Source organism: Poecile atricapillus, chromosome 16 (assembly GCF_030490865.1).
Source record: "Poecile atricapillus isolate bPoeAtr1 chromosome 16, bPoeAtr1.hap1, whole genome shotgun sequence".
Taxonomy (NCBI): domain Eukaryota; kingdom Metazoa; phylum Chordata; class Aves; order Passeriformes; family Paridae; genus Poecile; species Poecile atricapillus.
Window position 1 is genome coordinate 10,949,522 of NC_081264.1, and position 13,793 is coordinate 10,963,314.

The following is a 13,793-nucleotide window of genomic DNA, read 5'->3' on the forward strand; positions in this document are numbered from 1 at the left end:
CATTGTGGGGGAGGGAAGGGGTACAGCGGGAATTCTTCCAGTACGAAAATGCCCTCCCCTCGAGAGCGGTTGGGAGGAACGGTACCCGCGGGCCGGGGGCTGCGGGAGGCACGGGCACCTCACAGCCCCGAGCGCGTCCATGTTGGGGAAAGTGCTGCCCGCGGAGCCCCTCCCGCCCAGCCGGGGTTCCCACGGCGCCCGGAGCGCCCCACGCCCCAGCGCGGCGAGGCTCCCGCTCCCTCAAGTTACCTTCCCCGGGCCCAGGTTAAACGCTCCAAAATGCACTGCCGAATTCACTGCGTGGGGTTGCCTGGACTGTCCTAGTGCTGAATCTTCCCTGTGTGCTCGAGGTCTTTCTATGAAGAGCTGCTATTTCAACATCATCATTATCATTACTCATTTTCAGCTGAAATCTGCTTTCTGTCTCAGACAAAAATTGTTCTCTACTTTTGAAGAAGCATCTCCCCCATACATATTACACACACACACATATTCTCCAAACAGACTTTGTTTTGTTAAAGACAACTCTTGGAAAAAAGTGTTCAAGGACGCTTTTTTGCATTTGTAACATCAAGCCTAATTAAGAATGCTTGGACTACCTATTCACGATCTAATATCGTCACTTAAACTATTCTGTGGAAAATACTGAACTTGGCACATGTGAGGGCATCACAAACTACAGAGCTTTCCAAAAGCTCAAACCCAGCACTTGAATTAAATAGTGGTGGAACTGAAAAAGCATTCTGGGTACTGATGTGCAAATGAGCGCACCAAGCTTCTAACTTCCAAAATACTACATTAACACTTAAGGCCACACAGTGCCCTCAGCCTGTACACCAGATTTCTCCTGCTTTTGATAGGAACTGTTTGTCTCTACTGCAGTCAGAATATTACCAGTAACTTTTTATTACTGCACTATGTGTGCACACACCCTGATGTGAACATTTACTTGAGAAGTTCGAGGTGGAGTGATAGCAATGCTGACAAACCCAGCTTAAATACACCCTATTATATAGATAACACAGTGCTCGTATTCTCTTAAGTCTGTGTTCCACAGACACACAAGTTGTACTTGCTACAGTGAGGAAAATGATTATGTTTAACTCACTAGCCAGGCTGCAAGCACACACACACAGAGCAGTTAAAGAATCTGGAATTTGCTTATCTTTCCTAGTGGCTTTGGACAGTTGCGTGCCTTTCCCCCAGTGGTTTATTAATTTGCTTTCTTTTAGCCCCCAGCCTCCTGACATGGTTCCTGCTTCCTATTTCAGTTCCCTCCTCGCCTGTTCTTTGTCTCTCCTCTAGGCAGGGGGAGGGGGGTCCTGCCTCTCTCACAGCACTTTCCTCAGAACTTTCTCCAGTTGCCACGGAATGTTCTGGTTTCAGCTTCCAGCCCTCCTGTTTAAAAGGCACCATCCAACACACCCTGCTTGCTTCTCTGGGTAAAAGCTAAAAAAACCCCAAAGCATGGCTGTTTCTTGGCAAGTGACCACATTCACTCTTGCCACGAGGATGCCAGATCAGCACACTGGGAGCTCCCACTCTGAGTAGCTGCTGGATGCTGGATCAAGATGACCGCCAGCACCTTGCACTCCCGGGTAATCACAAGGACACAGACACAGCCCTTTGCCTTGGCTCCTCAGCACTCTGCCATGGCAGTAGCTCTCCTCTTGGTACAGTTTTTCTGGTCTGTCTCCCCACACTGTGTGGCTTATCACACCCTATAGCTCCACCATCACATTTAAAGGACTGCTGCTTACAATGTTTTCTGGTTCCAAACTTACCCTGTCTCATATTCTGAGACTATCAAAGTAGCCACTTCACTAGCATTTGTTATAGCATTGCCGAATTTCTTTTGAAAATGAACAGGTACTAAACACACTGCGCAAAAATTTGGCTCATCGCTATTAACAGACTTGTAAAGTGAAGTTCCCTAAATTCAATGTAATGACTAAATGGCATTTCTCCATAACTGTGTAAGCAGACAGGAATGACTACCTTTGACTCAATTACCATCACAACTAGCAAGTTACTTTTTGAAGACAAAGTTCCAGATAAGGTGAAAGAAAGTTTTAAATTTCAATTTTAAAATTTACATTTTCTGTATCCAATATTTCCTCTCCTTTTCAGATTAATCCTAATCTGTTTTCTTTGATGTCTTCTGCACTGGAATGTGCTGAACTTCTTTTGAATCCATCCCTCTTTTAAATAAAGGCATTTTCCTCAGCTACTTTATTCAGCTTCTCACTATTTCCTGTCTCACTTCTGCTCAAGGGAATTCCTGAGGTGTCCCTAAATGTTTTGCAGCTGCCTGGTGCCTGCTGAAGCACTTTGATTGGTATTTCAATAGTATTAATAATCCTCCTTTTCTCCAAACATGTGTGTACCATTTGGGACTCCACATTGTACATTGCTCGCTTCACTGCAGATCAATTGCTACTGGCCTTACTCAGAAGTGCAGACCTTAAATTGGTGTGCAAATATAGGAGGTAACAAAAGACGGTTACAGTAGAATCTGTTCAAACATATTTGGGTATATGTTAATTAGAGTTGAGTCATACCTATTTGTTCAACACTTTCAACTCGTGAATCTGTGTAGATCTTGAGGCTACTGAAACTTTTCAGAATAGTCCCATTATTATACTCTTTAAGAAGGTTAGTCACTATTTCACATGGATTATAATATTAGCAGAGACATTTGTGCATAGCACTTGTGCCAGCTAATCAGTCATATGAACCATTTCCTTTGTATGTGTGTTCCACAGAAATACACAACATTGCACAGTTTATGGCACACTTGCAATTTCAGTGAGTAGCTGTCAGTTTTTCTGAGCTTTCACTGGTATTTTAATTAACTGTTACTGATATAACAAGCAATTAATTCAGCATTCATTACTTATTAGGTTGATTATTACTTAAATTTAGTTTTTAAAGCTTGCTCAGTTTATTATTGGGAATCATCCCATGAGAATGCCAACCCTAGCAGCAAGGATTCTCAGACTTGGAGACAGCAGAGTTTCCTGTGTAACCCATATGCGGGTTTAGTGATTTGTCAGCTTTCTCCTCTAGAAGCAGATGAAAAGACTTTAAAAATACCCAGCACCCTCACAAAACTAAAAGCAATAGGAAGGTATATGATACTGTGGAAAGTACACAGAAAGACTTACTTTAAAAAGAGAAAACAGCACTGTTTGTTTTTCCTCTTTTTGATCACTCTCCTCACTGCACTCGTGCTGTGTATTCTGTGTGTTCCATGGCAGTCCACGACAAAGTGTGGGGAGCTGATGCTAAACTATACAACTTTTAGTTGTTATACTAATTTTACACAGTCTTGGAAGCCAACCTTTGATACTTAATCTCCCTTTTGTTCCCCTCATTTCTTCAGTCTTCCCAGTTTAACTTATTCTAGACTGCCTGGAACCAAAGCAACCTGACCCATTCAGAACAAGATTGCCACATTAGGGATCTGTGCAACATGGAAATACAACCTAGGATTCCATCTCGTTGACTCCCAGTGAATAAGGCATTCATGCCTACCTAAACAAACCTGACAGACAACTTTTTCTTCTAAAACATACATTACAATACAATCCTAAATATGCAATGCAAGCAACAAAGGTTTGGTATTTACAGATTAACAGCTAAACTACTGTGTACAGGAAAACTCCTCCCAAGATAACAAGTAAACTGGCATGAAGAACAGTTAATCCTAGAAGACAACTAGGAACGGCTACATTTGTACATTTTACAACATTTGAAAGAGATACAACTTTGTCTATTGGCTCAAGAGTTAATTAAGCTGTGAATTGCATCAACTCTTGGAGTCACTTCACCTCAGGCAATCAGTATTATGCTTCCATTGAAGATTCAGCACTACGGATTTAAAAAATCTTACCTTTTGATAGAGGGTTTTCAAAATCTCTTTCCTCCAAACAGGCACGAAGCTGGCCCTTAGTCAACTCATTATAGCTCATTATAGTTTGTCTCCTCTTCAGCATGAGCAGTTTTCCCCTGAAATACAATAAGAGGGTTAATTACCAGCCAGTTCTCAAATCAAAGTGCGATTCATAGGGTAAATTTGCAAAACTGTAAAAATTTTTAAAAAAACAAACAAAACCGAACAAAAACCCACAGAAAAACCACCTTAAAAGGAACCAATTGTCTATATGCCTTAAGCTGCAGTTATCCTTTTTTTCATGAGGAAACTCTGGCAGGTTGGTTACAGTCCCATATTCATAATTCTTAAAATCCTAAGTACTCAGATCACTGTTACCATTTGATACAAATTATTTTTCACTGGGCTGGTGATCACTTCTGAGAGGATATGAAATTTCAAGATACTCGCTTCACCTGAAATCATGATTTAATTTCCTCCCTGTCACCCTCTCACTTTCTGAAATGCTGCAGAAATCCCACCACTAATCTAGAAATGCAGTCTGTAGCAAGCCCACAAACACACAGCATCAGCTGGTTGCCAGTATAGTCTGGCATGAGGTGAATTACCAAAACCACAAGTGCTGTACTACCAGAGTGGCTCTTAAGCTAAAATGACCTTCTCAGTGCACTGTGAATAAACTTGATATCCTCAAGTATTTGAGTCATTTATTAGAATATAAAAGAGGGAAAAAAAAAAAACCCTCAAACCTGACTAGGTGAGCATGCACCGCTTATTTTTAACAAGGTAGTTCATGTGATTTTAATGAAGCATACAAGAGTTATCACAATTAATTTCATACTCAAAGTATTTACCATGTATTGTACAATGATACATTTTACATAAGTTATCCAAAAGACTTGCAAGCCTCTTCTCAATATACTTTGTTTGCATCTCATCATCTCACGTAAGTAAAACTCTTACTCAAGCTGAAACACTAATTGCTTTAGAAAGAATTTCAGAATTTGCTCCATAATTAAATAGGGTTAAAATTGGTAGTTTGACATAAAACCTAACTGCATTAGCTCCTAAGCTCTCCTATGGAAGTGAGCTACAGTTACCATACTTGCAGGGCAATGCTATGGAAACATAAAAGTTTCAGTCATTCTGCGGCAACTGCACATTCCTGTTGTGCAAAAAAAAACCTGAGGCACAAGTAAAGGAAAAGACTTGCTCAAAATCTGTGTTAGCAAGACAGGAGTGTGTAGAAGATGAATTTCCTAAATCCATTTTTCTACACTGTTCAGATCTTGCTGATGAGGTATGTACCATTTCAGTCACATTCCTGTTGTAGCTTGGAGAAACAAACACTCCTGTTTTTTCCCTGTCACCAATTCTGTACTGTGTCATATTCCTTCAGTGTTTGATGAGACAGCCTTTGCATCAGATGCAGTCTTTGTCCACTTGCTGAATATGCTTTAGTACATTGCTTTCCTTATTAAGAATATTATTAGAGAAGTGTTGAAGTTATATACTTCCAGTTTATCAGTCATTGACACAACTACATAATCATTTGTGGGTTTTACTCCAGATCTGAACCTTCACTCTGTGTCATCTGATTTTACAGGCAATTGGTCCCAGGAGAGATTGACTGTTAAGCAAGGAACAGCCTTGGGAAGTATTCCCCCTGTTGCACTTCATCTAGATTCCCCTAAATGGAATGATTGCAAATTAAAAAACACACATATATGTTTTAATAAAAAAGATGGCAATTCACATACACCATCTTCCATCAGTGCCCACTATAAAGTTCAATTAACCTTTCGAGCAGATCTCAGTCTCTCACATCTCCTTTCATTTTCTCTCCAGTTCTTCTCGGGGCTTTTTTTCTCCTGACACTGTATCCAATTTTCTATTAATATTTTCCTTGATTTTTCTGTTCTCTGACTGACTTTTATTTTTTTTCCTTTTTTCTTTTTTTAAAAAAAAGTTTTATCATTTGCACTCTATGTTCTAGTTTTGACTGCAGTCCTCAGGGGACATAATTTATCCATTCCCAGTCACCCACCCTTCAGTCATTTTTCCAGCTGTTGCACCTTTATTTCCTATGGTCAGAACAACCCTGTTCTCTAAGCACCATATCGCATAAAACACTTTTATATTAAAAAATTCACAGCAGTACTCACAATAAATAAAAGTAATATTACTCTGTTCACAACCTGGAAACAATCTCTGTTGAACAAACCTTTCTGGAGCTTAAAGGAAGGTACTGTTATAAACTAAGATAAACTACTTTAAATATCATAACCAATTAGAAAGTGTTAATTTGACTACCAAAAATCAAACTAATTACCTTTATTAATTAAATTCTTTCTCTCTTCAGGTAATTAAGGACAATACTTGACACTGAAAGAGGTTTTTATGTGCCTAAATTCCTTACAGCCTTTGCTTGAGTAACTTTCTGAGAAGAAAATAATTTAAGAACTAACTGAGCAGCTGTATGTTAAGAACACTATGGAAACATAAACCAGTAACACAAAAACCAGCCAGTAACTGAATTTTCACACCATGTGTTTTTTGACATCTTTGTTCATTCAGCCCCCACTTGGAAAAATGATTTTACTTTAGACTATGAGATTTGGAGTGAGTTTGTAACAACTAGCAACAAGTTCTGAAGTTAACCATGATGTACTGCACAGAAGAGGGGAGGTCTTAAACCCTGATTCAGAATCTGTATTTTTCTCAATATTTTTCCTTTTACTAAAAAGAACCACAAATCTGGACTGATTGCGTGGCTAAATTCAGTTGAGACATAAACAAATCCAACTCCATCTGAAGTAAGTAGGAAAAAATTTATACCAGGGTCAAATCTCTGTCCCATGTTGGAAAAGGATATTGTTCACAAGGAATAATTAGAAAACTATGAACAAATATGTAGTGGGTAGGTGCATTTATATTTACCCTAGCTTAGCTGAACCAACATTACCAGGAATAGTAATTCAATTTTATTTGAGATTCTATTTTAGTAAGCTCTCTATAAGCTTATATTAATGACAGTTCCTACTATAAACATATTTATGACAATAAAGGCTGCTCCTTTGATTAAATGGAGACAAAAAGGGAAATGCAGAGGCAGAGACCACAAATAGCAGTGTGGTTCCCATTGCACTAGCACTCTTTTTTTTTCCTTTTCACTGTAAGTTAAAGAAGATTTAATGATTCCACAACAATTCTATCACCAAACTGTTGTAAGGTTAAGTTTTGTCAATTGTAACATACTCAGAATTCTGTCTGAAGATGGGGCAGGTGTGTCTGTAAGTGCTCACATTACGGGCAAGGAGAGGGTAATTTTGGCTTTTTTTTTCTTTTTAAAGTTAAGTTTTACATTTAGATACACCCTATAAAAACAGACTTTGCAATAAATTGAGGTAGAAGAGCCTTTTTGGAAAGGTTTCTATAAATATTCGAATTCAGATAAAATATGACACAGAAACAAACTTGGAAACCAAAATCCTGAACACTGATTAAATTGTATTTCCTTGTCATAAAAATACTTCTAATTTGAAATCCAATTGTTTGGCTTCTTGTGCAACAGCCAAACGCTGGAAATACTTGGCATTTTAAAGTTTGAAGGGGCCTTTAAAAAAAAAAAAAAATCCTTTCTCTGTTTAATTAGCTTGCATTCAGTGCAGTTACAGATGTCCCTGGGGCAAAGTGGTACGGCCAGGGCTCAGCTGAAGGGAGCCGTGAGAAATCTCCAGCGTGAAGTCCCGGTTTGACAAAGCACCAGCTCGGGAAGGCTCCGCCGCGGGCAGTGCGGCAGCGCCGCCCGGTCCGGTAGCGCTGCGGTACAAGGAGTGCCACAAATACACACCTGGCGAGGAGCGGAGCGGGCTGCGGGAAGGACCGCGGAGAGGCCGGTCCGGTTTAACCCCAGCGAAGGGCACACGCCGGCTCCTCTCACACCTGCGGGGCAGCTGCCTCAGCGCGCAGCTCCGCCCGCACCGTCCTCTCTCACAGCCGAGCACACATCGCCTCACGCCGGCTTCTCTCGGCGCCGCAGCCCGGCTGTCCCTCACGACCGAGCGCCTCAGCCGTGCCAGCACCGTCCCCGGGCCCCCCTCAGGGCTCTCGCACGGCTGATGCCAGCTCCGACAGCCCCGCAGCCGCGCTCTGCCTCGCACACATCACACGGACACGGGGCACAGACACGCCGATCTCCCACAAACAGATCACCCGTAGACGGATCCTTAATATACATAGATCTCACAGACAGATTCTACGGATACAGGAATCTCTCTCACATACACGCGGATCTCTCACACACGGATCTCTCACACACGGATCCCTCACACACGCATGGCTGTCAAAGGCATACGGACCTCACACACACATGGATCTCACAGGCACACGGGTCTTTCACACACACAGGGATCCCTCACACACACGGATCTCACACTCGGGCATCTCTCCCTCACACTCGCCCCTCACAGCGCTGCCCGCTCTTTCTGTGAGGCGCCGCGAGCTCTGCACACGGCCCAGGGGGCGCTGCGCCTCCTCCCCTCAGGGCAGCGCGCGAAGCCGGCGGCGCGCGCCGCGCGCCCTTTCCCGCCCGCCGCCTCTCGCGAGAGGTCGCCACGCGCGTGCGCGGCCCCGGCGGGTGCGCGAGGAGCGGCGGCGCTGAGGGGCGGCCGGGCGGGCCGGGCCGGACGCCACCATGAGCGGCACCCTGGCCAAGATCGCGGAGATTGAGGCGGAGGTAACCTACCGCCGCCCTCCGCCTCCCGCGGCCGGGCCGGGCACAGAGCGCCGAACGGGGCGGACGCGGGGCTCGGGCCGGGGTGGGGGACGGCTGCCGGGCCGCGCCGTGGAGGGGTGGCGGGGCCCTTTTCCCCAAGCATCGCGCAGGGCCCGAGGCGACAGAGCCCTCCTGGTGTGAGCCCTCGGTCCTATGCCCTTGCAGATGGCCCGGACACAGAAGAACAAGGCCACCGCCCATCACCTGGGGCTGCTGAAGGCCCGTCTGGCCAAGCTGCGCCGGGAGCTCATCACCCCCAAGGGAGGCGGCGGCGGCGGCCCCGGGGAAGGTGCGTGGTCTATGCAGGTCTATGCAGGAGCTGTCCATGTGCGGGAGGTGTGACGGAAGGCGATGTAACTGGGGGGCTCTTTTCCGCACAAATCGTGTCAGATTATCTGCTGAACAGTCATAGAATCACAGAAACGTTTGGGTTGGAAGGGACCTTAAAGATTATTTCGTTCTACCCCCTTATCATGCCGGGGACAACTTCCACTAGATCAGAGTGTTCGGAGCCCTATTTAACCTGGCCTTAAACACTTGCAGGGATGGGACAGCCACAGCTTCTCTGGGCAACCTGTTCTGTCCTTGCTTCCTCTTGTCCTACCCGGTACTGGACCTCTAACCATGATTTGTGGCCCTTCCTAGCCCTTCATGAAGTGTAGATTAAAGTACTTTTGTATTTTGGGTAATATAATCTTTGCAGAAATCTTAAGCTTTTTACACGAAAAAGCACCTTTACAGCACCCACGTTTTTTCATATATATAAAGGTGTGAATTGCCTTAGCTGCAGTGCTTAAAGGAAATGCTTCACTTATACTCAGGTACAGTCCACTGTGAAGCTTTGCAGCTAACACTTCATTAGACAGGTATAGGTCATGGGGTGTTCCAAAGTGATACAAGTGATACAAGGCAATAAGGATTGTGGACAATCTCTCACCCTTCTTCTAGGAGAGCTTACTTGGCTTTTACTCAGGCAGCATTAAAAATAATAATGTATCTAGTGTCCAGAACATTAGAAGATAGAAAATGTCAATCATTAGACAAATATTTCTACTCCTTATTTGCAGGTTTTGATGTTGCAAAGACGGGTGATGCCCGCATTGGGTTTGTGGGTTTTCCATCAGTGGGGAAATCTACTCTTCTAAGTAATCTGGCTGGTGTGTACTCTGAAGTGGCAGCATATGAATTCACTACACTGACTACTGTGCCTGGAGTCATTAGGTACAAAGGAGCAAAGATCCAGGTGAGATCTTGTGTCTCTGAGGGTAGGATGGGCTATACAGATGCTGTGCTGTTGGGGTTGAGTGGTCTGACCTGACATTAGCAGGTTAGAAGTGATGTGTAGAAGTGCTTGAGAATACCTTGGAAATGTTTCTATGAGGTATGGATTTTTCCCTGCTTTTCACTTTGCTCTGGGAAGAAGTTCCTGTGGTAGTTCTAATTATTCCCTATGACATGATCTGTACCACTGTACCAGTAGGGCACAGTCCTGTCATACTCTGTTCAGATTTGCAGTAGAGTCAGCTGGTTCAGAAGGGTAAAAGTAGGATTGATTTAATGAAGAATACTTTTCTCATGTGATACTTTCCTTCCTGTGAACAAATAGCTGCTTGATCTGCCAGGAATTATTGAAGGTGCCAAAGATGGTAAAGGCAGAGGACGGCAGGTCATTGCAGGTGAGTATGTTAGAGCTGGAGACAGCAGCCTGTCACTGGTTCATTTAACACAGTACAGGAGAATGAAGGGTTGAATCACTGTTTCTGATGTCTTTAAAAAGCTGGATTGTTTTCTGGACTTGAGCTGCCTGCTGAGAAGCAGCAGCTGCTTTCATATTGTTGTTTTCAGCTCTAGCTTTGTGACCTTGCTGGGTTTGTGCTCTGCACTGACGCTTCAGTGAAAGCACATTGCCAGTTTTGCAGGCAGATCTGATCCAATCCTAAACAAGGCTGCTGTTTTCATTTCCTTACCCAGTTAATTGTCCTCAGTCTGGTGTCTGAATGGAGACAAGAAGATTTTTTTCCATCCTCTATCATTCTTACAACATGTACAGATCTGTCTATCAGTGATGCTTAGCCAGCAAAATAAACTTCAGTCCTACACTGGTATTTAAAAATAACAAATACGCTGGCATTCAGGGGTTTCATAGTGTCATCAGTCCACCAAGCCATATTGTGGTTGTTTTGTCTCAGGTTGTGTGAGCATGCTTTTTGAGAGGTGACTTTCTTTTTCTGATTCTTAGTTGCTCGAACCTGTAATCTCATTCTGATTGTTCTGGACGTGCTGAAACCCCTTGGCCACAAGAAAATCATTGAGAATGAACTGGAGGGATTTGGAATCCGTCTGAATAGTAAGCCCCCCAATATTGGCTTTAAAAAAAAGGATAAAGGAGGCATTAACCTTACAGCCACAGTAAGTTGGAAGTTTTCTTTACCCAAAATAAAAAACCAAATTGCTTGAAGAAAGAGGCATTTGTAGTTGATGGTATGTCTGGGACCATGTGGTACTGTGACTTCAGGAGCTGAACTGCTGTACTGTGCTACAGTCATTTACTTTCCTTAGAGGCCATCCACACCTCTCTTGGAGCCTGACCACTTCCTTGCCCTCAAAACAGAGCCTCAGTTGCTTTCCACACATAACAAGTTTGAGATCCAAAGGAGAATGTGCAAAAACTGCCTTTTACTTGGTGGCTACAATGTCTTTCTGGAGAGGATTGCTCTGAGTTTCAGGCCTTGCAACCCATTCACCTGAATCTTTAAAAGCATAGAAATAACCAGAGATACCAAAAGTCAGAACTCTGTGCTCTAAGAACCTAAAGTGTAGTTGTCTGGGCTCTGAACTGCAAGATACGTGGGTTTGTGTTGCATCTGGTCTCAAACTGAAACACTGCTTCTGAAATGTCTGATTGCAGTTCTCAGTGGGGCATTAATATAAATGAAGTTGTTAGAGTTAAGGATTTAAGTCTGTTTTTCCCTCTTCTCACACCAGCTACAGTAAAACCAGTCATGTCCAGTAACTTAAAATGCAACTATTCTTTGTAGTAAGGTATATGCAGTGGTTGCTAGGTGACAGCACTGTTAATTGTAATACTTTATTTGGCTGTTAGCTCTGCCATTCCTTAACACTGTGTCTATGTTCAGTGTCCTCAGAGTGAGCTGGACACTGAGACAGTGAAGAGCATCTTAGCAGAGTACAAAATCCACAATGCCGATGTCACGCTGCGCAGCGACGCCACTGCCGATGACCTGATTGACGTTGTGGAAGGAAACAGGTACTGTTGGCTCCCAGGCTGTGCCACACCAGCAGTCTGTATTATAAAGAAAAGAATTGTCTTTTGGGTTTGCTTCCCACAGAAGCTGAGCCAGCAATGTGGCATCAGCACAGGGATAAGCTTTTTAAAAACATTTTTTCTTTGCAGTGAAGATAGCAGCGTGCTGCTGTGAGGTTGCTCTAACAATTTCTTTCTCTTTGCAGGGTTTACATCCCATGCATTTATGTCCTAAATAAAATCGACCAAATTTCCATTGAAGAACTAGATATCATTTACAAAGTACCCCACTGTGTACCGATATCTGCTCATCATCGCTGGAACTTTGATGATCTGCTGGAGAAAATCTGGGACTACTTGAAACTAGTCCGAATGTGAGTCAGAATTGCTGCCTTCTGTGGAGTTAAGTGTTTGGCTGAGACTGAAAAAGGTCTCGGGAATGGATGAGGAATATTTTAGAAGGCTTTTCTACTAACTGGTGTTTGCTTTGTAACCCAGAAATTGTGCTTGTCTTAGCTGTTGTGTGATAGCCACAAGTGCTGTTTTGAATTTGTAGGGGAATTAAATGAGAACCTTTTGAAACCAAGACCAAAGCAGCTCATCTTTAAAAATTCCTGAAAACATGGAACTCTACTCAAACTTCGTGGTAATACTGTGATTCCAGATGTAATCATCTTTTCAGTCTGTCATGGATGCAGCTCTCTTGACAGAACTTAGTTCTTCACCTAGAATTTCAGATATTTTTACTGCAAGTTCCATTCCAGGTTTACCTCATAATTCTTAGGCATTTTTGGATGAACTTATAAATGAATTTACTAATACTCATAATACAGTAATTGTTGTCATTTAAATTTATATCTATCTTCTTACAATTATATAGAATGTACTGTGAAAAGGCATTTCACAGTCCTTTGTATCTGTGGTCTAGGTATCTATGCTATAGACTTCATCAGGTGCTTTTTCTAATACATGTTGAGGTTTTCACAGAAAAAACAATGGCAAGTTGGAACCATAAAACTAAACACATTATTTTACAACAACTATTGCCATTTGGCTTTTTTTTAAAGCACCTTCAGAAAGTTCACAAGTGAGAAACCTTTGCTGTTAGAAGGGAGAATTGACTGATGGTTCCATCTGTGTTACAGCTACACCAAACCTAAAGGACAGCTCCCAGACTACACCTCTCCAGTGGTACTACCTTACTGCAAAACCACAGTGGAGGATTTCTGCATGAAAATCCACAAAAATCTCATAAAAGACTTCAAATAGTAAGTATTATTGTAAAAGAATATATAAAATAGAAAATAATTTGCCTTCAGGTATATTATTTCATGCTCTTCTAAACTAGAAAGGAATACCAGGACTATTTTTTTATGTTAAATTGAATAAATCTGCCTATCATAATCAAACTTAGTACTTCAGTTGCTGTATTTGATGTTCTTGTGCTCTTTCCTACATACATGTCCTCTGTGGAGAAAAAATTGTTATTTAAAAGTAGCACTAGACACAGCATTACAAGCCATTGTCCCATGCACTTGGGTTTTCAGGACGTCAGGCTTTGTTTTGATCTGTTTTTAGCCACGGTTCACACTGACCACTCAGCCAGGTACTTGTAGGAGAATAAAAATAGCTCTGAAGCATTGCTTTCTGTATTAGCTTTGTGACAGAAATAGCTGCTGGTCTGCTTGCATATCATACTTCTAAGCCTTTTAATTTAAATTTGATTTTTCTTCTTTCAGTGCACTGGTCTGGGGTTCATCTGTTAAACACAACCCTCAAAAAGTTGGTAAAGACCATACTCTTGAAGATGAGGATGTTATTCAGATTGTGAAGAAATAAAGTTATTCTTACATGGT

At 42.6% G+C, this 13,793-nt stretch overlaps 1 protein-coding gene across 1 annotated transcript; it reads left to right on the top strand.

Annotated features, from left to right (window-relative positions):
* The first annotated feature begins 8,495 nt into the window (after positions 1 to 8,495).
* Positions 8,496 to 13,792, top strand: DRG1 (developmentally regulated GTP binding protein 1). The gene is made up of 9 exons (XM_058851788.1): positions 8,496 to 8,633; positions 8,838 to 8,961; positions 9,740 to 9,915; positions 10,279 to 10,348; positions 10,912 to 11,081; positions 11,810 to 11,940; positions 12,144 to 12,311; positions 13,083 to 13,205; positions 13,677 to 13,792. The coding sequence occupies exons 1-9, from the start codon at positions 8,592 to 8,594 to the stop codon at positions 13,774 to 13,776; spliced, it is 1,104 nt and encodes a 367-aa protein (XP_058707771.1). The 5' UTR covers positions 8,496 to 8,591; the 3' UTR covers positions 13,777 to 13,792.
* Position 13,793: the final 1 nt, after the last annotated feature.